The 23,277-nt window shown below is 39.5% G+C and overlaps 1 protein-coding gene across 1 annotated transcript; it reads right to left on the bottom strand.

Annotated features, from left to right (window-relative positions):
- Positions 1 to 1,860: 1,860 nt before the first annotated feature.
- Positions 1,861 to 22,610, bottom strand: PPP1CC (protein phosphatase 1 catalytic subunit gamma). Its single transcript, XM_020889999.2, has 8 exons — positions 22,322 to 22,610; positions 10,555 to 10,686; positions 9,608 to 9,838; positions 6,734 to 6,838; positions 5,573 to 5,796; positions 5,230 to 5,364; positions 3,379 to 3,439; positions 1,861 to 2,494 (listed from the first exon to the last, which is right to left on the bottom strand). The coding sequence occupies exons 1-8, from the start codon at positions 22,374 to 22,376 to the stop codon at positions 2,424 to 2,426; spliced, it is 1,014 nt and encodes a 337-aa protein (XP_020745658.1). The 5' UTR covers positions 22,377 to 22,610; the 3' UTR covers positions 1,861 to 2,423.
- Positions 22,611 to 23,277: the final 667 nt, after the last annotated feature.

The following is a 23,277-nucleotide window of genomic DNA, read 5'->3' as shown; positions in this document are numbered from 1 at the left end:
ACAAAGCATTCTTTGCCCTCATGCCAACCACCAGTTTTATCTTCTCTTCTACTACATTCATGCTACGATGATGAGATCCCTTACCTGGAGGGTCTGTTTCTGTCAAAACAAACCTAACATTGTCCATGCAGCACCGCCCTACAATGGCTCTTTTGTCTTACTTGGGTACCAAGATGCTCACCTTGCTGTAGTTGTACTGGCTGATCTACATCTTCACTTTCGCACAAACTGAGTTTTCTTTCAACTTTTCATCACAGCTCCACATTGGGAACCGTAGGTTCTCTTCTTTCCCATCAGTCTAAATCCTGTGCCTTCATGAATCAGCATTCATTTGTCCCCAGCTCCCATGTCTCATACTCCACGTGTGGATGTTACTTTTAAAGCCTCTAGTCTTAAATCAAGGGGCTTGAAAAACAAGATGATATATTTGATGTGGGCAAGTGTAGTACAGAAGATACCTATCAGTAATTTCTGTGACATGAATTCAAACAGTATCATGTTAACTATTTGGATGTATATCATATCATGTATAACATGTGCATCATGTTAAATAAGGATGGCAATACCTATCTATCTGAATGGTTCTGTAATGGTGTTGTCATCCTGAGAGCTGAAATACTTTATAACCACTTAAAACTAGAATGGAAAAAATTACACTAATAATTTCAACAACTTCATTTCCTAGTTATTTCTTTCATATTTGCTGAAAATATCTATCCTGTATATAATTACTGCTCAGAAATGCTTAGCTAGCCATGGTTCAGTATCAAGTCCTAATAGGGGCTACACACAAAAGGCAGATGGTTCTTAGAACTCAGCCAATTGAGATATTCAAACGTAAGAAACAACTGGGACTAATTCTAAGATAACAAATTTTAAATATTTACTGAATACTAAGTCAGGCATTCTTCTGAACAGATCTCATTACTTCATTTAGTGATTCGCTGTGAGAGAGATTAGATATTGTCCCTGTTTTTATAGCTAGGGACACTGCATTTAAGTCACTCACTCAAATCACATAGCTAGGAGGAGCCGGGACCTTGACTTTGTATAAAGGCAGATGTTCCCTGAGCTGCACATGGCAATAAGGACAAATGAGAGAGTAAGGTTAGTGCAGACTGGGATCTACAAGGCAAAATTTGAAGTTGTGTCTTCACATAGTAAGTTCAAGTTATTTGAGTCTCTCCTAAGATCTCATGTCCTAAAACCAAAGGTTGATTTTGTTCTCTACTTAACCAGTGCTGTGCTTCTTTTCAGAATTTTGAGCTAGGAACTACACTCCACACTTTATAACCCAAGCCCAATGGGTTACAAACTGGCTCAATTCTACAATCTTATAGGATTTTGAAATCCTGGAAGTGATACAATTGACAATGTCCAAGGCACAGATTAGATTCATGAAACTGATACAACTTGTTGTTCATCTTCTTCCATTAGAGACCTGGGAGAATATCTTAAGTAGAATAAGCAAACTCTGAATTTGTCACAAATGTAGACCAGGAAGGAGCTGGAAGGAGTTAGAAGTCACGAGGTCACCCTGGGGGCACAGACACGGCTGATGCCTCAGGGCCAGGGCTTGCAGTACAAACTATGCTCTTTTCTCCCACAAGCAAATGTTGGTTCAAACAATCCCCACTAGGTGGTCCTCTTCCAACTCCCTAAGAGACAACCAGTTTTTGATAGAAGAATGTGCTTTTCAAATGACATGCTCTCCATCCACTTTTAATGTACCAGAGAAATGAATATGCATTCAACACACTTGTGAAAAATGTAGGACACAACATTGTGTTTCATATGAATCAGGGACGAGAAAAGAGCAAAGGTTTGTGTATAAAAACACTGGTGGTTGACTTAGCCTAATTTAAAAAGTAGCTTTTGAATTTTATTGCCAAATTCAAATAAACCCAGACAAAAAAATATGGATACAGATGATGTCACACAACTCACCAAGTCCCACACCTCCCAATATAGATCAATCTCATCTCTCTACTTCAGAAACTTAGTTATATCCAGTAAGAATTTGAAGAATGAGCATCCATATTACAATCCATCTTTGGAAAACAGACTATTTGAAGGAAGACAAATCCAAATTGAAACTGTGTGGTTTCCAGAGCAATTTATTCATTAAAATCTATTCAATATGCCATCAACAGTTCTCCTGTGTGTATTGTGCTGATAAATTGACACTGAGAGGATTTAACAAGTTCATCATTTAATAAGTCTGAATTAATTTTCACCACATGGTATTGTACACGGTCATCTGTTGAAACAGATTTCTTTTTAACAGATCTTAGTTTAAAAAAGTCATAGATACTGTGAGTTCTGTATAAACTGGTGGACAGTAAGTTAGTTCCTTTGTTTTGACTTATAAGCCTCAACTTCATCGCAGAATAAAGAATGTAGGCCAAAGAATGCATAATCGGTCACTCATATAGAACAGTATTGTTTCTATAATTTGAAGCTTTCTGAATGGACGGGTTCAGGCCTGATGTAACTGTAAAAAGATTACTTAATGAATAGACTATATGGAAATCGTACAAAATGTAATTAACTTTAATCATTAATAGCTTAAACAGCACTATGTTACTAACTGCTATTCAAACTCAAAAACCTGTTTTTGAATCCCCATAAAGGTGACAGGTGTACACAACCATGCCACCTTGTACTTACTTAGAGGAGCGTCAATATATATTTCAACAGAAACTTTGGCTTCAGGAAGAGTCACAAACATTTAAAATAATGGCTTTAATCGTCATTTTAGGTATACTGTAGGGGAAAGTGTGCTTTAATTAAATATACATACCAGTGATGCTGGCAAAGTTGAAAGTTACTCCTAATGTTGACAGCTATAAAAACTAGTTTGTACATGATAAGACAACGAGAGGAAAAAAAAAAGCAATCCCTTTGAAACAAAAAAGTTCACAGTGGTTTGTATCCAACAGTATGCATTTTATGACAATAACATGTACAGATTGAGCACCCTAGGGCTCTCTTTATATCCTAAAGAAAATGAGCATTTACATTATTCATGGGCTGTACTGAATTAAAAAAAGATCAGTTGTACACTCACCCCTTAGACAGGGGACACTGTCCTGAGTGTACAGCTTTAACACCATCATTAATGTTGTTTGTAAAAGGAACAGGGAACTAAACAAAACATTTTTCCTTGGGAGTGGAGAATCTATCATTTGCTGTTATAACCAGCAAATACCATTCATTAAGTCAAAAATGGAAGGGGGAGCCCCACAAACACTATTTGAGCAAGCTGACCAATACACATTACAGTTTTAAAAATGAAGGTTATGTACTATATGTTACAAGTCCCAACTAGGCGGTATCAAAATGACATCTATTTCTTTGCTTGCTTTGTGATCATACCCCTTGGAGGTGTGACGGGTCTCGTGGCATTCGGCTTCTTTTTCTCTGCAGGCTTTAAAATCTGCGAAGATTCAGAAGACAATGCGTTTTAGGAAATACACTTAACCTCAAGTCTTACATTTCACTCAAATCTTTTGTTCAGAAAGTTTTTTTGTTTAAAATTGCCCCAACAACTTTGAAGGCTCCACTGGCATATTAATACAAACCAATCTGACAAACATTTTGGTAATAAATACTCTTATGAACTGCTATGATATATGATCTGAACAAACTGTTTCACCTCTGCATAAAATGACAGTTTTTTTTTCCCCCCATTTATTTTTATTAGTTGGAGGCTAATTACTTTACATCATTACAGTAGTTTTTGTCATACATTGAAATAAATTAGCCATGGATTTACATGTATTCCCCATCCCAGTCCCCCCTCCCACCTCCCCTCTCCACCCGATCCCTCTGGGTCGTCCCAGTGCACCAGGCCCGAGCACTTGTCTCATGTACCCAACCTGGGCTGGTTATCTGTTTCACCCTAGATAATATACATGTTTCGATGCTGTTCTCTTGAAACATCCCACCCTCGCCTTCTCCCAGAGTCCACAAGTCTGTTCTATACATCTGAGTCTCTTTTTCTGTTTTGCATATAGGGTTATCGTTACCATCTTTCTAAAGTCCATATATATGTGTTAGTATACTGTAAAATGACAGTTTTTTGAAGTCACACCTTTAGGTATTCCTTCTGACACAGGGGGTAAAGTTCTTTAGAACAGTGTTTCTCAAACCCCTAGGGGATCATGTCATAATCTCTGGGGGTTGCAAGAACTCCCTGATAATTAAAAAGAAAAATCAAAAACACTTGTTTTAATTCAGTTAACTGATGATTTGACTTCAGTGGCTGTATTTTTGTTTATGATTGGGTAAGCCTGAAGTCATGTAAGTTTAATCATAGTGACTGAATGAGAAAAAAATTGCAGTAGGCTTTACGTGACTTGGAGAAGGAAATGGCAACCCAATCCAGTATTCTTGCCTGGAAAATCCCATGGATGGAGGACCCCGGTAGATTACAGTCCATGGGGTCACAAAGAGTCGGACACGACTGAGTGACTTCACTTTTACGTGACAACCAGTCCATCCTAAAGGAGATCAGTCCTGGGTGTTCATTGGAAGGACTGATGCTGAAGCTGAAACTCCAATACTTTGGCCACCTCATGCAAACAGTTGACTCGTTGGAAAAGACCCTGATGCCGGGAGGGATTGGGGGCAGGAGAAGGGGACGACAGAGGATGAGATGGCTGGATGGTATCACTGACTCGATGGACATGAGTTTGAGTAAACTCTGGGAGTTGGTGATGGACAGGGAGGCCTGGTGTGCTGCAATTCATGGGGTCACAAAGAGTCGGACACGACTGAGCGACTGAACTGAACTATGTGTAAATGATTCTTTTGTGCCAAGTGAAGGCCAAATGTCATGGTCAATCAACAGAGGTTTTTTAGGAACAGAGACGTGGTGGGAGAACTGAGTAATCGCATGGCACATCTGGCACATGGCGGTAAGTACTACTTTCATGTGCAAGTGGTGATTTAATTTTAGCTGAACGTTGTACTAACACTGTAGCTTTAGACTTACAGTAATGTATCATGATTTTAAGTTAAATTCAATACTTGGGGCAAAAGTTCTACAATCATTTCACTCCTTTAAAAGGAATTCACTTATTACTAAACTAGGACAAACACCAATTAAGGGAAAATAAAAATTTTTAGTCTACATAAATGAATATAGGCAGAAATTAGCACTTTTAAAAAAATCAATAAAATGCAGACACAATAAAAGGAAACAATACTGAAAACATCCTCTACCTGAAAAGAACACATTAGTGTTTCGTCCACACTCATCATGGCACCTGCATTGTCAAACTCTCCACAATAATTGGGCGCAGAAAACAGAGTGACCAACTGCCTCTTTGCAAAAAATTCATATCCATCTTCAACCACCTTGGAGAGAAAATGTTTTCAATGTGAATAGGTGCAAATTTTAGGTGAGTAAAACCACTCTTCAGTTTCCCATTGAGCCTGATATCCTGTAGGTCACTTCCAGAGACATTTTGTATAAATAAGCAATACCTACCCACCAAAATCAACAAGGAGAATCTGTGCTCACACACATGCTCTTAAGTGTACATGTAAAATTCAAAATCAATACCTGATGGGCTCTACATATAAGATCCAAATCATGCTTATGGAGAAATTTTGCAACCACTTCTGCACCAAATGTGAAGGACACTCCTCTGTCATTTTCACCCCAGCCTAAGACATCTTTATCGGGGTCAGACCACAAAAGATCACAAAGAAGACCTTGATCTGGTACATCAGTTGGTCGCATAATTCGCCGAATCTGCTCCATAGATTGAAGATCTGGTGATAAACCTATCAAATGAGGGGGAAAAAAAACCAAAATGGAAGAAAACAGAATTTTAAAAGGGAAGTTAGCACTTTAACATTTCCCTTTCTCTACAGAGAGACTCAATGACTTACAAAAACTTTCATGAAATCTTTGGTTATCGTATTAGTTTTCGTTAAAAAGGGGTGGGGGGGGGCACCAGAACTTGTTACATGCAATAATTTGTGGGGCAGTGTGTGCCTGAAAGGAAAGTTACTTCAACATTCATAGCACCCTAATGACCATTTGTAGTGACTGGGTGTAGAAGATGCAGACACTCAGGTGATGAAGCTTTCTAGGAAACCTGCACTGGCCAAGGACTGTAAAGTCAAACCAGCTCAGATGTAACTGGCTCTCAATCTGACTTTAGAAATCACATGTCCAACTCTACCAAAACCAGTATATAAGTACATAAGGAGAGCAAGGATAGTGGTTTTATTAAAATATAGTTGAGCTGGCTTTTTGATGGTTGTCTAACTTCTGACACAGATGAAAAGATATCCTCTTTGCAATTACTATTTTAATTACATCATATAAAGTACAACCGCTAAGCAAAATAACTTTTAACATCTAAGTCAGATAAATTTCTGAAAGGAAAGGATCAAAAACAGTTCAAGTGAAAGTATATTCACATTTTCAGTATCCTAGAGGATCTGCATTGTTTACTTTATATTCTAAAATACCTTCTACTCTATTTTCAAGGCTAACTGTTAGACCCTAGAATTCTCTGTAACAAATCAACTGCATACTTTGGACTTGAACCTGGATGATCCTGGATGCGGCAGAGTGGCCTCCTGGTGTAACACAGCAGTACAGGAGAGTCGCCTCACAGAGGGAGTCATCCGAATGTTAATTCATCAATGCCAAAGTGTATACTCTTTAGAAGAATCCAAATCTACGTGGAATTAAAATCAGCACACATACCTCCATGACAGCAGAATATTTTCTCATCCACGATGGCTGCTATCGGTAAACAGTTAAAGCAGTCTGTGAAAGTTTTCCATAGTTTAATGTTATATCTTCTTTTACCTGTGAAAATTTTGGGATGGTTAAACAAGAGACTGGTGTTCTGCAGGTACATACTCTCAGGATAAGTCCTTCAAGGCAATATTCAAAAACTATGCTTTTATTAAAAAAAGAGAATTAGATATATGTAATATTTAAGAGATGTGTGATTTATAAGCAACAACTTAGTTTCATATGCACTATTTTAAAATTCCATAGAAGGTCTGAAAACAGAATTCCAGATATATTGATTAAGGATTATCATTAAGCCTCAACAATTTTTTAATAGCACCAACTCTGTTTGCAATATAGCCTGTTCTGTCCACTCTTAAACCATAGGTGGGTTCCTATTTCCAAAGGCAACCAAGAACAACTCACAACTCACTCTGTTGGCTTCTTCATCAAAAATTAAGATTCTTCCTCTTGTTGCCTGAGCATCTTAATAACTTAGTCCCAGGCTGCTGCTTTCTTTCCTCTCTACAGTTCCCCCCTAAGGCCACCTCAGACAGCCAGGAGCATCTGGCTCCAGAAGGATTCCTGGAAAACTGCCAAGGTCTCTTCAAGCTTCCAAATCCTCAGATTCCGAGCCAGAACCCCTAATGCAGTTTCCTATTACTACAGACCAGATAGCTCTGGCATCAGAAAAGTGTAACATACATTCACATTTTATCCAACAGATACCTCAGCTTTTCCAGGACTAGTCATAACATGGGCGGGGCAGTCCAGGTTGGATACATGAGACAAGTGCTTGGGGCTGGTGCACTGGGATGACCCAGAGGGATGGGATGGGGAGGGAGGCGGGAGGGGGGTTCAGGATGGGGAACACATGTAAATCCATGGCTGATTCATGTCAGTGTATGGCAAAAACCACTACAATATTGTAAAGTAATTAGCCTCCAACTAATAAAAATAAATGAAAATAAATAAATTAAAAAAAATAACATGGGCAGAGGGAATGGAGGAAATGGTAGCATAGAGTGCTTGTTACACTTAGGAAATAAGTCTATCATGTTAAGCAGTGGTTTTTAAATTCCTTCATGGAAATGTACATTTGAATAAAAAATTTCAATACAGTAAATTTTAACAAAATTATCAATGTTTTAAGTTGGTAAACCATCCACTGAAAGCCACCTATGTCAGGATACTTTCAGGCCCACAGACTGGGTGGCAAACTATACCTGCCTGATGGGAGAGGGGAAAGTTGGGAGTACAAGGTTATTCATTACATGAGTCTTGAAGACAAAGAGTCAAAATTGATACTAATCAATGCTGACCTTCTAAATTATTAAGGCTTCTAATAAAAAATGATGTAGCCAACACACTAGGAAGTATATCACAACAAAGAGATTGTGTGAATTTGAACTTTATCAAATAAATAAAACATCAAAATATTGGCTAACTGCTATGTAAAATGCAAACTGTTATAAACAGGAGTACCTGTAACAAATTTCTAAAACACAATGTTATAAAATTCTCTGCCTCTCATTTCATTACCTAAATAGTGACTGCCTTACTAGCAATCCTCTGGTAAGACTCAATGTCAACATCAAATATCTTTCTTGCCCAACTCAAGTTGTCCCAGTCACCCACCTCATTCTTTTTTTCCCCCAATTTTACTGAAGTATAGTCAATTTTCTCCTACCTCATCTTATGAGCTGGGTCTTGGACTACGTACATACATACAGTCAAGGGAGAGGCTGTGAGTACGAGGACTGAGTTTATCAAGGTAACCTTTCTAGCAATGTACTTCTAACCAATAAACTAGATGAACACATCTAAATGAAACTGAGATGGAATAACACCACACCTTGAGAGACTGTAGGTTATGATTATAGTCTAGGGTACGGCCAGAGACAAAACCAGTCTTGTTATAATTATACTGGCAAGTGCTAGTAATTCAAATTCCTTAACCACTCCCACTCACAGAAATGATGGATACAAAAGGAAGATGGAGATAAGGATAAAAAAATTTTTTTTTTAATTTAGTTACTTAAACAGCAGCATCAATAAAAACTCCACCAAAAAAACAAAAAAACAAACAAAAAAAAACTCCACCGAAACTGATTATTTTCAAGGCTTTAGGAATCTTGCTCCTGTCAATTATCAACTCAAACTGCACCTTCAAAATGGGTCAAACAACGTATAAATTATACAAATACTTTTAATTAGCTCCCCCTTGCTGCCCTGTTTTCTCCTTTCAGCACAATTTCAGATAGTGAGTACTGTTTTTCTTGGGTGTGGATGTGCCAAATGAAAAAGAACTATGTTACAAATTACAAAACTTATTTGTATATTCCAAGTTTCCATTTATATGCAACGTCTAGAAGAGGCAAACCTATAGAGACAGAAAGTAGCTTAGTGCTTACATAGGACTGTGGTGATGGCTATGTAATTCTATCAATTTAATTCACTCAACTGTACACTTAAATGGATGAAATTTTATCTCAATAGTTAACAAAAACAAAACTATCTATTTGGACAGGTTCTCAGAGTTGTACTAGAAATTAAATTATCTGCAACTATTCACAACAATTACCTTATAAGAAATCACCACTGCTATCACTATTTCCTAATCTAATCATCACATCATACAAGAATCCCGGGCATCATCATACTGTAACAAATGTTAATTTTTTTTTACCACAAGAAAAAAGTCAGGACAAAAACTAGCTAACAAAATAGTAAGCATGAAAAATGACAACACTACATGTAAATTCTCAGAAATCCTAACAGAAACATGTTCAGTTTATGACCACGTATCTCAATACAAATCTTCCTGTAGAAAGTACTTACATTCATCATAAAATCCATAAATTCTATTGATGCTGGCACATTCGTGGTTTCCTCTGAGAAGAAAAAAATTCTCGGGATATTTGATTTTGTAAGCCAACAAGAGGCAGATAGTCTCCAGTGATTGTTTTCCCCTGTCCACATAGTCCCCAAGAAACAGGTAATTGCTTTCTGGCGGGAAACCACCATACTCAAAAAGTCGAAGCAAATCATAGTATTGCCCATGGATATCACCTAGAAGCAAGAATTTTTATTACACAGTGTCTTCATTCGTATAGTTCAAACCAAGCACATAAAACTAATTTCCACTGTTTCATAGTATTTAGTCCAACAGAGCTTAGTGAAAATTTTAAGTGTATGTGTATATCAGAATCATACACAAAACTCAAGTAATTAATAATTTATTTTGCAGAACGGATTATTAGGCTAGGCAGGCCTTCCTGCCAAGTAACACGGTTTCCCTTTCAGGCTGGCTGATCAATATCGATATCCAACAGCTCAGTCTCTAGGGACAGTGCCAGCAGAAGTGATGCACTCTTAACAAGCCCTGACCCCATGTGAACAAAGGTACACACACACTACATCCACCAATACATCTGGCTTTCAATGTCTACCTGCTAGATAATGCCGAAGAGTATTTTCCTTTGCTTTAAGCTTATATATAGGTTCAGGCCTTTTCTTAGCTCTCCATTCTGTTTCCGTTCCTTTCTTCTGCAATGTTTGTATTTCTTTAGCAAAATAATTTTAAGCAATTTTGAAGTACATCTAAGTAAACTAGGTCCATTAGAGGTATTTATTCTAAAGCTACAATTATATAATGTAATTCTAGGTTATTCATAAATAGTACATGATTCTATTGGCTAACATACATCATCTATATACCATCTATATATACCCTTGACTCAGTCAATTAATCACATAACCAAAGGTAACAGTGCACCAAAACTTACCACATATCTTGAGTGGTGCTTCAAGTTCTAGCAGGATAGGCTGACTGAGAAAGATCTCTCGGGACTTTAAGCACAGTCCTCTGATTTCATTCTCCTGTAGCTGGACATTTTTACCAGGCTTGGACCCTCTCACTGTAGGGGGAGAAAAACCCTAATTTAGTCAAGTGAAGTCAAAGTAAGATTTCATATAAAAATTAAACATATATGAAAAGGCACAAGCTTTAAATAAATAGGAGACAAAAACATAGTTTAACTACTTTCTGACTAGGCTTTATTTTCAGGACACTTAACAATTGGCCTTGTTCACCTACAGCCCACTCACCAGAACAGCTCTTCTTGCCTCCTGTCATCTTCTCTTCTCCAGCCTTATAAATGAACTAGTACTTGTAAAGCAGGAGGTCTTAAGAGATTGTCATGCTATTGAGTCAGTTCTAACAATTCCTTGTTTTAAAATATGAGATTGGAAATGCTTAGGATCTCCCCCGTCCCAATCAGTGCTTTTCAGAGGACCACAGGTCTCTCTCCATGGTCCCAGATTTATCTTATGAAAAAAATTTACTGTGCTGTTTTTCATTAAAACACAGTGTATGCTTGCTGCGGATATTTTGCTATGCAACTTTCTAGGCCTGAATTTGTGAATACACTCATGTCTATATAGGGCAAAGGATGTCAGTGTGTGCTGTGAGAAAGGTTTCCTAGTAATTGGAACAGGTAAAACTTGAGAAAAAGGAGGACGAGATCATGGCACAGCACACATCACATCAGAGCACTCGGGTTCTACTCACTATCAAAGTGAAGCACAAGATAACCTCTGGCCTTATAATAATTCATTTATCAGCAGGTAGGTAGCAGTAAGAAATGAAACTGTTTTGACTCTAGTTGCAAAAGATTAGACAGTTATTAATTAAATATATAACAAACAGCACTGCACTGCCTGTTGTTGTTTGGTTATCAAGTTGTGCCCAATCCTTTTGCAAGCCCACGGACTGCAGCCTGCCAGGCTCCTCTGTCCATGGGATTTTCCAGGCAACAATACTTGAGTGGGTTGCCATTTCCTTCTCCAGGGTAGTAACAAGCAGTACTGCATTACTAACTTCACCTTAATCTTACAGTTATGAAGTGGCTGCTGTTGCTGTTCAGTCTCTAAGTCCTGCCTGACTCTCAGTGACCCCATGGACTGCAGCCCACCAGACACTCTGTCCATGGGATTCTCTAGGCAAGAAGACTGGAGTGGGTTGCCATCCCCTTCTCCAGGGGATCTTCCCAACCCAGGCATCAAACCCGGGTCTCCCGCATCGCAGGCAGATTCTTTACCGCCTGAGTCACCGGGGAGCCACCAGGGAAGCCCCTTACGAAGTGCCAGGGTCTGGTTAAATATGGGGACTGATTATCATCAGGTTGTAATAGAAGTCTTAACACTTATTTTATAAAAAGAAAAAAAAAACTTAACACTTATTTTATACAAAAGATTCATGAAAGGAGGCACTCTCTGAACTAGAACTGAAGCAAAAACACAGAACCAGACCAAGTACAGAACTAAGCCTACATCCTTCCACCATTAAACCCAATATAAAGTGATAAGCAGATTAAATCAATATTGTCAATTTAAACTTCATCAGTTTTGAAGGCTTTATATTCAAATTCAAAATCATCTAGCCTAATGCTAAACAAGAGCAATATGTTTAACTGGTTTGTATCTAGCTTTGTTCTGTAAATATCTAAGTAACATTACAGAGTAATAAAAACTGCAAGTTAAAAAAACCCTGGTATCTGCTGAGTATTTTTTTTCCCCATTAAAATGGGCTATGCCCAAATTTGAAAAATACTGTCTTAGGGGAAGCCCTCCTTCAGCCTGAATAGCCACTGAAGTGAAATTCTCTGAGGAAACAAGTTGAGCAGAAATGGAAAGGTGTTATTTTTTTCAATGAAAGACAATAAATAAGAAAGGATGACAAGGGGGAAGAGTCAAACTCTTAAGAGGGTACAGCAAAAAAAAATGTTGAGTGTACTGGACTGGCAACTAGAAGCAAGGTTTCTGTACTGGTTTCAGTCTTGAGCAAATCACCTCTTTGGACTCCAAAACATACACGTAACTGAACTAAGTGACCACCAGTCTCATTCTCATCAAATATTAAGAAACGACTACAATATTAAAGAAGCAACTAAAGGGAAAGCATAGTAAGGATCTTTGAGGGACTACAGTAAACGGACACATACACAAGAGCAACTGAGTTGTTTGTGAAACAAAACCAATTTTTTTCCAGAACCAAAGTAATTTTTTCTTTCTAGACTTACACATAGGAGAGAACTCAAGAAACCCTCCCAGTGGAAAGATAGTGGGATCGTTGCTTTACTGGCCAGAAAACTCCAATCATTAGTGATTTTACCACAAGTCAGCCAGAAGGTTGGGCAGACTGCCCAACAGGAAACTTTATTTTTGGCTAGGGGACTCCTAAATGCTTCTGGTTTCAAAGTGAATCTTTTTCAGCAGAGGCCCACATTTGTTTTTTTTTTTTCCCATTTATTTTTATTAGTTGGAGGCTAATTACTTTACATCATTGCAGTGGTTTTTGTCATACACTGAAATGAATTAGCCATGGATTTACATGTATTCCCCATCCCGGTCCCCTCTCCCACCTCCCTCTCCACCCGATCCCTCTGGGTCTTCCCAGTGCACCAGGCCCGAGCACTTGTCTCATGCACCCAACCTGGGCTGGTGATCTGTTTCACCCTAGATAATATACATGTTTCGATGCTGTTCTCTTGAAACATTCCACCCTCGCCTTCTCCCACAGAATCCACAAGTCTGTTCTATACATCTGAGTCTCTTTTTCTGTTTTGCATATAGGGTTATCGTTACCATCTTTCTAAATTCCATATATATGTGTTAGTATACTGTAATGGTCTTTATCTTTCTGGCTTACTTCGCTGTGTATAATGGGCTCCAGTTTCATCCATCTCATTAGAACTGATTCAAATGAATTCTTTTTAATGGCTGAGTAATATTCCATGGTGTATATGTACCACAGCTTCCTCATCCATTCGTCTGCTGATGGGCATCTAGGTTGCTTCCATGTCCTGGCTATTATAAACAGTGCTGCGATGAACATTGGGGTGCACGTGTCTCTTTCAGATCTGGTTTCCTCGGTGTGTATGCCAAGAAGTGGGATTGCTGGGTCATATGGCAGTTCTATTTCCAGCTTTTTAAGAAATCTCCACACTGTTTTCCATAGTGGCTGTACTAATTTGCATTCCCACCAACAGTGTAAGAGAGTTCCCTTTTCTCCACACCCTCTCCAGCATTTATTGCTTGTAGACTTTTGGATAGCAGCCATCCTGACTGGCGTGTAATGGTACCTCATTGTGGTTTTGATTTGCATTTCTCTGATAATGAGTGATGTTGAGCATCTTTTCATGTGTTTTTTTGCCATCTGTATGTCTTCCTTGGAGAAATGTCTGTTTAGTTCTTTGGCCCATTTTTGGATTGGGTCATTTATTTTTCTGGAGTTGAGCTGGAGGAGTTGCTTGTATATTTTTGAGATTAATCCTTTGTCTGTTGCTTTGTTTGCTATTATTTTCTCCCAATCCGAGGGCTGTCTTTTCACCTTGCTTATAGTTTCCTTTGTTGTGCAAAAGCTTTTAAGTTTCATTAGGTCCCATTTGTTTATTTTTGCTTTTGTTTCTAAAATTCTGGGATGTGGGTCATAGAGGATCCTGCTGTGATTTATGTCGGAGAGTGTTTTGCCTATGTTCTCCTCTAGGAGTTTTATAGTTTCTGGTCTTACATTTAGATCTTTAATCCATTTTGAGTTTATTTTTGTGTATGGTGTTAGAAAGTGTTCTAGTTTCATTCTTTTACAGGTGGTTGACCAGTTTTCCCAGCACCACTTGTTAAAGAGGTTGTCTTTTTTCCATTGTATATCCTTGAGAGGCCCACATTTGTAAGGGAAGTCTTTTAGAAGACTTATACCTATAGGGAACACAAGCTGTACTTTTAATGTGAATGCTATCAGATTAAATCAATGCTGCTAATGCACATTTTACTGGTTTGGAGGCTTCCCACTACAACCTTTAGACATAGTTCATGATAATTTTAGTTTTCTTAATCTGATTGTCCCCGAAGTATCAGAGCAGAGATTAGTAAAGAACAATACTAACAACTTTTTAAAATTTATTTTTAATTGGATAACCGCTTACAATGTTGTGCTAGTTTCTGCTGTACAACACTGTGAATCAGCAACAGGTATACACTTACCTCCGCCCACCCTCATCCCACCCCTCTAGGTCATCTCACAGTACCTGGCAGAGCTCCATGCAACACTAGCAATTTAAAGTGTTCCTAATGTGGACTGAGGATTAAATACAATTTTTCCAGAACAAATCAAGATTTAGTTTATATCTAAACAGTGCTCATTAAAAACACAGTCACAAAGCTTCTTAAATTCCCAAAAATTAGCTCAAGAAATAAAACTATATAAACAGAAACTCCATCAAAACCATCTACCAACCGGCAAATACTTGCTCATCTTTCGAGACTGCTTAGATATCACCTCACTCTGGAAAACCCCTCTTAGCCATCTTCTCTCCCCTTAACAAGCTGGCTTTATGTTTTCTGAAATGCTCTCCCAACACTGACCAGCACACACTCTGTATTATAATTGCCAGTTCGCGTCCATTTATTCATCCTGGTAGAATGTAAACCTCAGGACCATACCACTAGCCCTGCAGTGTACATGCCCACAGCCAATACGTGGTAGGTACTCAAAACCTGTTGCATGAACGAAGTCTGAATAAATCTGTTAATTTGTGGCATTACAATTAGCATGCACCCCAGACTATACACTGATTAGTAAAAAATAAGAACAAAAACCGTGTCCGTGTTTTCAAATTACAAAGCAACTGTATCATTCTTTTTTTTTTCCATTTATTTTTATTAGTTGGAGGCTAATTACTTTACATCATTACAGTAGTTTTCGTCATACATTGAAATGAATTAGCCATGGATTTACATGTATTCCCCATCCCGGTCATTCTTATACTAAAGTATTTTTCTAGTTGTGAAAATTTAGGATTACTCTTAAAAATTTATCTAACAGAAAATAAAGATTTCAAAATGGGTTTTGGCAGCCTGAGTGAACACAGCAGGCATTTCTTAGAGATGGCCTATTAGCTGACAGCATAAAAGATCTACTTCACTGTTTTCAGTGTCCATCACATAGAATCAGGTACTAGCTGTAGCTAACACCTGTGGAGCACTTCCCATGTGCTGGGCACTGCTGCACTAGGAGGCTTCACTTACAGGGCCACTCAATACAACAATCCCGTGAAGTCAGGCACTGGCCCTTCTCTGTGTTACAGGCTGGAAGAGGCTCAGGGACGCGGTCCAAGGTCACAGAGCTTGCGAGGAGGACACCAGGCCCCAACTGACTCTAGCTCTGAAATGGTGCTTCCACCAGATCACCCTCACATTTAAGAATTTGTTCTTCATCTTGAAAATATGTTTAAAATATATGGCATTAACTTAGAAACTTAGTAAGAAAACAAATGAAAGCAAGTAAACTAGCGTACAACTGTTTTTGCCATTTTATAAGTTCATAAGCAATAACAAAGATGAAAAAATTAAAAAAAAAAGGAAAGAATTTTTCACTATACTTCTAAACCAAGAGATTTTATAGGACAAACTACTGAACCTCTATATAGTCATTGGTGCTTAAGAAAAATTTGATATGAGATATAAAAATCATAAGGCAGCCTTACAAACAGGAAGCATTAAAAATTAAACGATGCAATCTACTTGAGACAAGAACTTTGTCCCTTTTCTTGAGAGGTTTACATTCTAGTAGAGGATTCAGAAGGTAAGACAAACGAGGTAACTGCAGATTATTATACATTCTGTACCGAGAATTACCGCTCTATAAAAATTGTAAAACTGTTAAGTTTATCTTAGGGACAACATCTTCAACACCATTAAAAAGACAAAGGCTTGCATATCTATTTTATCGCTATTAGCTACAAAGAAAAAATGCAAACAGTACAGTCCTGCTCAGGTGGCTCAGTGGTAAAGAATCCACCTGCCAAGCACGAGATACAGGAGACTTGGGTTCGATCCCTGGGTTGGGAAGATCCCCTGGAGAAGGAAATGGCAACCCATTCCAGTATCCTTGCCTGGGAAACCCCATGGACTGAGGAGCCTGGCGGGCTACAGTCCAGGGGGTCACAGCGTCAGCTAGGATTCAGTGACTAAGCAGCAGCAGCACCACCACCTACTTCGACCCTCATTGTGCCGCAGAAGACGGAAGAGATGTAAACAAGAGACCCAAGGTGGGAAGTTAGTTCACGGGTTGTCTCCTAATGATATCTTCCTAAGCAGTAGTTCAAACCGCATGTATGAAGTTATTTCAACAGTTGCCAATGAGATCCAAAGTATTCCAACAAAAAAGAATTTCATTTTCCAGGTAGAATGTTTCTCATAAGTCCAGGTGCTAGGTATTGTATGGAAATAAAATCAGTAGGCACAGCGGACATATATAGGTTAGTGATTGATACATTAAAATGGTCAACTTAGGTCTTAGGCACGTGACTTCTCTTTTTTTCTTTGCAGCATTTTGAGGCTTTCGGGATCTTAGTTCCCTGACCGGGGACTGCCCTCAACAGAGACAGCTTGGAGTCCAACTAACCAGTGGATGGCCAGGGAATTCCCAAATGTGCAACTTTTGAGTAAAAGCTTTTATCTGGCTAAAATGGCAGATTCAGGAAACTGCATTATGGCTGTTACCAGCAGACTGTTCTGTTCTAACTTATATCATCATTTATTTATCTGGCAAATCATTCACATGAGCACATGATAAAAACTCCTATGCAATTTTATAGTAAACAAACTGATAAAAACCTGAAATAACTTAAGACTACTTTGGGATTACTTATGAGGGATAAGCATGTATTCTTCTTGCCCCTTAATTGTTGAAAGAAGGTCATAGAAAAGGAATAGCATACCCACCAAAAAGCCTCAGCCCAATTATAATCAAGTTTTAAAACCTAAAATTGGCACAACCAGTACAAAAATAAGTCAACAGAGATTTTGCTAATAAGATAATCCTATTAAAAAGGTGGTAATCTTAACAATATGCCACATCATATTTATTTTAATGACAATCAATAACTTCACAACATTTGACAAATTTAGGAAAATAAAACCTCAAACCAAAAAACATTGAGGATCTGTAACATCAAAACTTTCCCACAAACAACTGAAGTCTTTTCTACAAAAACTGTAAGCCACGAAAATGTTACTCAAGAACCATTCAGTTTCTTGCAAAGTCACCAGCAGGAAGGCACCCACTTTTTGGCCATTTGAATTTCTAAGCCGCCCTCTCCCCGCCTTGACTTTGCTAACTGCTGGTGTGATACTCTGGGCATTTAAAGGTGACATCAATTTTCTCAAGGCATATATAGAATCAGGATGTAGCTACAAACCACTGTCTATTGCTCTCAATGAAGAACCTTGAGTTTTCTACACCTAGAGTGAAGACAATTTATTGAAAAACCTTTAACTCTCTACAGTCTAACCACCTACACTTGATGAGACTTGACATCTGACCCTACATTTGTACTGAGTGGCATTTTCATAAGCCTTAATATCAGTAACAAGACAATCTCCTCTAGATGAGGGATGCCAGTAAGCCCCAGGGGAGGTGAAATTTGAGATTTCAGATAAAACATCAAGACCATTAAGTCAATCATCTATTCTTACATGGTTTGGATACAGTGGTCTGATCCAAAAACATAAAAAAATTTGCACCAGAATTCTGTAAATTGTTCTTGAATTAAGACTTCCCAGTTTCCTCATTTACACAGTGATTCGTATCAGGATATTATCTCCTTCACATTCCAGCCTTCAAGTTCTACCAACATCCTCAAGAGTAAATTGAGTGAAATGACCAAGTCTGTATAACATCTCCCTGCTTCAAGATCAGTAACCCTCACCTACTCAGGCAGACTGAATAGCAATGGCACATGACCACAGTTTCACAGATATGGAACAATCTCACCAACCTCTACCGTGGATGTGTTGTTAATGCATGGTGCAGCCTGGCATCCATTCCCCCAGCTTGGAGGAGGAAAGCCTGCCTGCTCCCTTACATTCCCTCAAGCACCACAGAATGACACACCCCATCCTGTTAGACTTCACTGCTTCCTCCTGCTACTGACAGGCGAGGGGGCACCGCAGGTACAGAGAATAATCCTTCCCTAGCTTGGATTAGGGTTGGTGCAAGTGGCAGATCACAGCTCTAAGACCTTTCTGGTCTTACTTGTAGGAGAGAATGCAGCATACAATTGACATGTGGGAGGAGAGGGGGAGGTCCTCACAATACAGGCTTCTTGGAAATTAAGGGTATTACTAACACACAAGTTTACGATTACTGTCTTTATCAACAAATGCCCTATGATCACTGATCCCAAGAAAAGCGTCTAACTGTTAAAATGATCTAATGTGTAAACTCATTAAGAAAGATTATTTTTGTCTTCCTTGGTCAGCATTTTAAGAATTTTTTTCTTGTGCCATTATGTTTGTCCTTTATTATCTTCAGAACCAGGGACCACTGTCTTTTTTAAACATTACAATACAAACATGTTTCATTTCACATCAAAAAACTAAACAGAGATTACTCTTACAAATTAGAGGATTAAATTCGTAAATGTTGTCTGAGGGCCAGGACAGAAGTCATATTTAAATCACTAATGCAAATCAAGCAATTGTGCAGAGCCTGACACAGTCCTGCAGTTTGACAACCGCCATCTGCAGAGGTGAGATGCTTCTCTCAAAGCAGGATGTGAAGTTACAACTGTCTGCTTTGCAAGAAAATGGCTAGCCATCAAACATTCTCTGTTTGAGATCACTTACAAAGCTAATCTGACTCTAATCTCACTTTTCTCCAACACAGTAGGACTACCAGACAAATCAGCAGCTGATTTATTCTCTAAATCCGAAGTTTTACCGTGCAGTTATTTAAGCAAGTGAACATGAATAACACGAGAGCGACAATCTCAGGGTTTTATCACCTGCAAGGCAGACCTTCCCAGGTGGGTGGCAGAATGCTGCCTCCTTAGTGAAGTCGCTCAGTCGTGTCCAACTCTTTGCGACCCCGTGGACTGTAGCCTACCAGGCTCCTCCGTCCTTGGGATTTTCCCAGGGTAGAGTAGAAAAGAACTGCAAAGCTGTAGTGACTAAAAGCTAAAGCATGTTTCGTTAGATAAGACTTCACTTTTGAATGGTCTTTTTAATACTATCACTGAGCTACTTCTCAACTAGCTTGTACAGTCCTCCACCTTAAAAGAGACAATTCTGAACATGTAAAAAATTCCAATAAGGTCATAAAACTCACATTTCCTCCATCTTTAGATATACTTAACTCTTAATGAAAATTTTCAGAGGAAAAACTTTGTGAGGCACTAAAAAAAAAAAAAAAAAAAAAAAAATCACAAAACTTATCAGTGTTTTCTACCTTGGAAAGATATACATGTATATATCTTCAATAGATCATTTTCAATAGTTTCTCTGCCAATTTAACATTGATGAGAAAAAAAAAAACACATTAAGAATGTTGAGCAGCTAGTTTATTCCTGAAGAATGAAAACGCACTGCTTTACTAATTTCAATGAAAAAAACGAAATGTTAAAAAAATCTGGTTTTTCAGTATAACATGTATAGAAACTATTAAGAAATAATGACTGATCTCACTGTAAATGATCCAGGTTAATCAGCAAATTTCTTAGCACAATTTAAAAAATAATATTAAAATTAACAAGATGTTGTATGAATATAAAAGTTATGGGCGACTCCACAACTAAGACTTAACTAATCTTAAAATTGTTTCTAATCCACAGCTTCCATTTTTTTCAGCTTTCTCAAAGAAATAAAGCCCACTCTTAACTCGCCACACATGTTCCTGCGTAGACATGCAGAAGCTAATTTATAATATTTGAATGAAAAAAATTTAAGTTCTTTTCTTACAGCAAATTGTTTTAATCCGTTTCTGACCCACTGCTCACTCACATAAACCAAAGAACTATATTAACTAATATTAAAAAGTGTGATTCTTCTAATAAATGCCAGGTACTGAATGAACAAGGTTTTCACACACAATGGCAGTGACATTTCAGGGGCTCATTTAATGAGTTTTTGAAACACTATAAAAGGAAAAAACCTTAACACAGATTAAGAAAAAATATTTTCAGAAGTTTCATTCTCATGACTTAAAAGATCTGCAAATTCTAACACCAGAGCTGTCCAATTGTTTACGCTAGACTCTATCTTTGAGCATTTACAGTCCAACAATATTTTAGAATATAAAGGCAAAAATGCAGTTAAAACTCTGCCAAATCTACATTATCCAACACTCAAGAAAGGGATCTGAATTCTTTCAAAGTTCGGAATTAGATGTTATTATTAATAGATGTGCTCTAGAATTTAGGGGTGGTGAAGGGTGATTTTATTTCAGCATCTCTCCTTAAAATCCGAACTTCATCCCTCTCCCACATCAATAGAAATCAATCGCCAGACACCTCAGGAGTCTTAGGTCAGTCAAAATTAAATATTTACTTTAACCTTTGCTCAACCACTGGACACCCCCTTCTTTCACACAAAGGGTGACTTCAATGACTGGCTGCCTGGGTTTGAAACTTGACTGTCACTAACTGTGTGACCTTGGTCAAGTGACTACACTTCTCTAGGTCTTAGTCAGGAGAAAAATAATAGCATCTAGCTCATGTATTACATGAAATCTGTGTAAAGAGCTCCAAAAAACGCCTGACCACACAGTAAGCGCTTTAGAAGCAATGGCTAATATGATTTACGCGATGCACGCAAAGTATTGGAGACAACTCATTAGAAAAGGACCCTGATGCTGTTAAAGATTGAAGGCAGGAGGAGAAGCGGACGACACAGGACGAGATGGTTGGATGGCATCACCGACTCAATGGACATGAGTTTAAGCAAGCTCCGGGAGATGGTGAAGGCCAGGGAAGCCTGGCACGCTGAAGTCCATGGGATCGGAAAGTCGGATGCGACTAAAAGACAACAAAATGCAGTGAACGCAAAGCGCTTAACAGAGCTTGGCACATTGGAAAGATCCTAACGAAACTGTCATCACTGCCGGTTTCACGATTCATAGGCATGTTCAGAAAAGAGCGCGGAGACTTCCCCGGGATAAAAACAACTAAAAAGAATATCTGGGAGGGCAGGAGTAGATGGCTTTCAACATCCCCCTGCGAATGAACGTTCGTCACCAAGTAACAAGTAACGGGGCCCTCAACCCCAGCCTCACAAAAAAATAAAAAGCAGGCTAAGAAAGAAGCCCTCAAGCTTGGTGAAATCCATATCCGCATCATATTGCTTTCCAGAAGACTGAGAACCACGAAGTTCGGAAGGAGCAGTTCAGTAGGTTGGACTGGGGCCCCCAATATTCTCCAAAGATTGGTCCGGAGTGCCGGGCGCACAGGGGAACGTACCGGAAACGTGGGGGTGGGGAGCGGAGTTTTCAAATTTCACGGCCAGGAGAAAGGCTGCACCCTCAAGCAATGAATGAGCAGAGCCAGGAGGGTCCGCGGGTTGGGCCAAGTGCGGAACCCCGGGCAACCTCCCTCTCGCGGCAATGCCCGGCCCGCGGGCGAACTCGCGGGGCTCACTCGTCTTGGCGAAGCAAGCCCAACAGGCCTCCCCAATCCCCCTCCCCCGTGAGTCTCCGGAGCCGCCCGCCGCCCCCTTCACCTTCCAGCAGCCGTTGGATGATGCTGTCGATGTTGAGTTTATCTATATCCGCCATCGCCTTCCCACCGCCGACCTTCCCGCAGCGGCGCCGCCGCCGGCTCGCGCCCGGGATTCACACCTCCCTTCCCAAGCCACGAGCACAGAGATGGTGGTGGCGGCGGTGGCAGAAGCCGCGGTGGGTTCCCCCCAACCGCCCCGCTCCCTGCTTCCTCCTTCTCTCCCCACTGGAACCACGAGAAGAACAAAATGGCCGCCGACTCCTTAGCCAGCCTCGGGCGGCGCACGAATGCGCGCGGGGGAGTGCAGCGGCCCGACCGGGACTTCTTTATGGGCCATAGGGCACCCGGGAGGGGGCGGGGCCAGAACGCGGGAAGGAGGCGGGGCCAGAACGCGGGAATGGGGAGGAGACAGTTGGGACCAAATGTGCTCGCGCGCGGAATCCTTCCGCCAAACGGGCCGAGCAAATAGGCCCTCTGGCGGGAGCGTGAGTTGCAAAGTTGCACGCGGGAGTTGGGGATGGGGGAGAAGATGCAGCTGTGCACCCGAGGGTTGCGGGCTCCGCAGGACGCTGTTCACTGCGGCCAAGTGTTTGCAGACCTGGCCACGTGAAAAGCCCACGGAGGGAATTTGGATGTCCTGGAATTTCCCCTTAAGATGAATCTGTGGTAGAGGTGAACAGTCAAATAATAAAGAGAAGTAGGTTGACTCTCTTTGGCTTCAAATTTGCTAGAATTTGGGGGGAAGGGAAAGATATACTTGATGGCTAGTTTAAAAAGTCCTCTCCCAGATAAATAAAAATGTTAAGTTATTCTTTCTGAGTGGTGGAAATATGGGTATATGTATGCACATTTTTGTGCACTCTGTAACTTATATTTGGGGGAAAAATTCTTTTTAATCCACCCTCAAAGAAATTTCATCATCTCTTTCTGGATTATCTTTCTTGAACTCGCGAAGTT

This window comes from Odocoileus virginianus, chromosome 12, assembly GCF_023699985.2.
Source record: "Odocoileus virginianus isolate 20LAN1187 ecotype Illinois chromosome 12, Ovbor_1.2, whole genome shotgun sequence".
Classification (NCBI taxonomy): domain Eukaryota; kingdom Metazoa; phylum Chordata; class Mammalia; order Artiodactyla; family Cervidae; genus Odocoileus; species Odocoileus virginianus.
The sequence above is the reverse complement of the archived record's forward strand: the minus strand, read 5'-3'. Positions and strand labels throughout refer to the sequence as shown.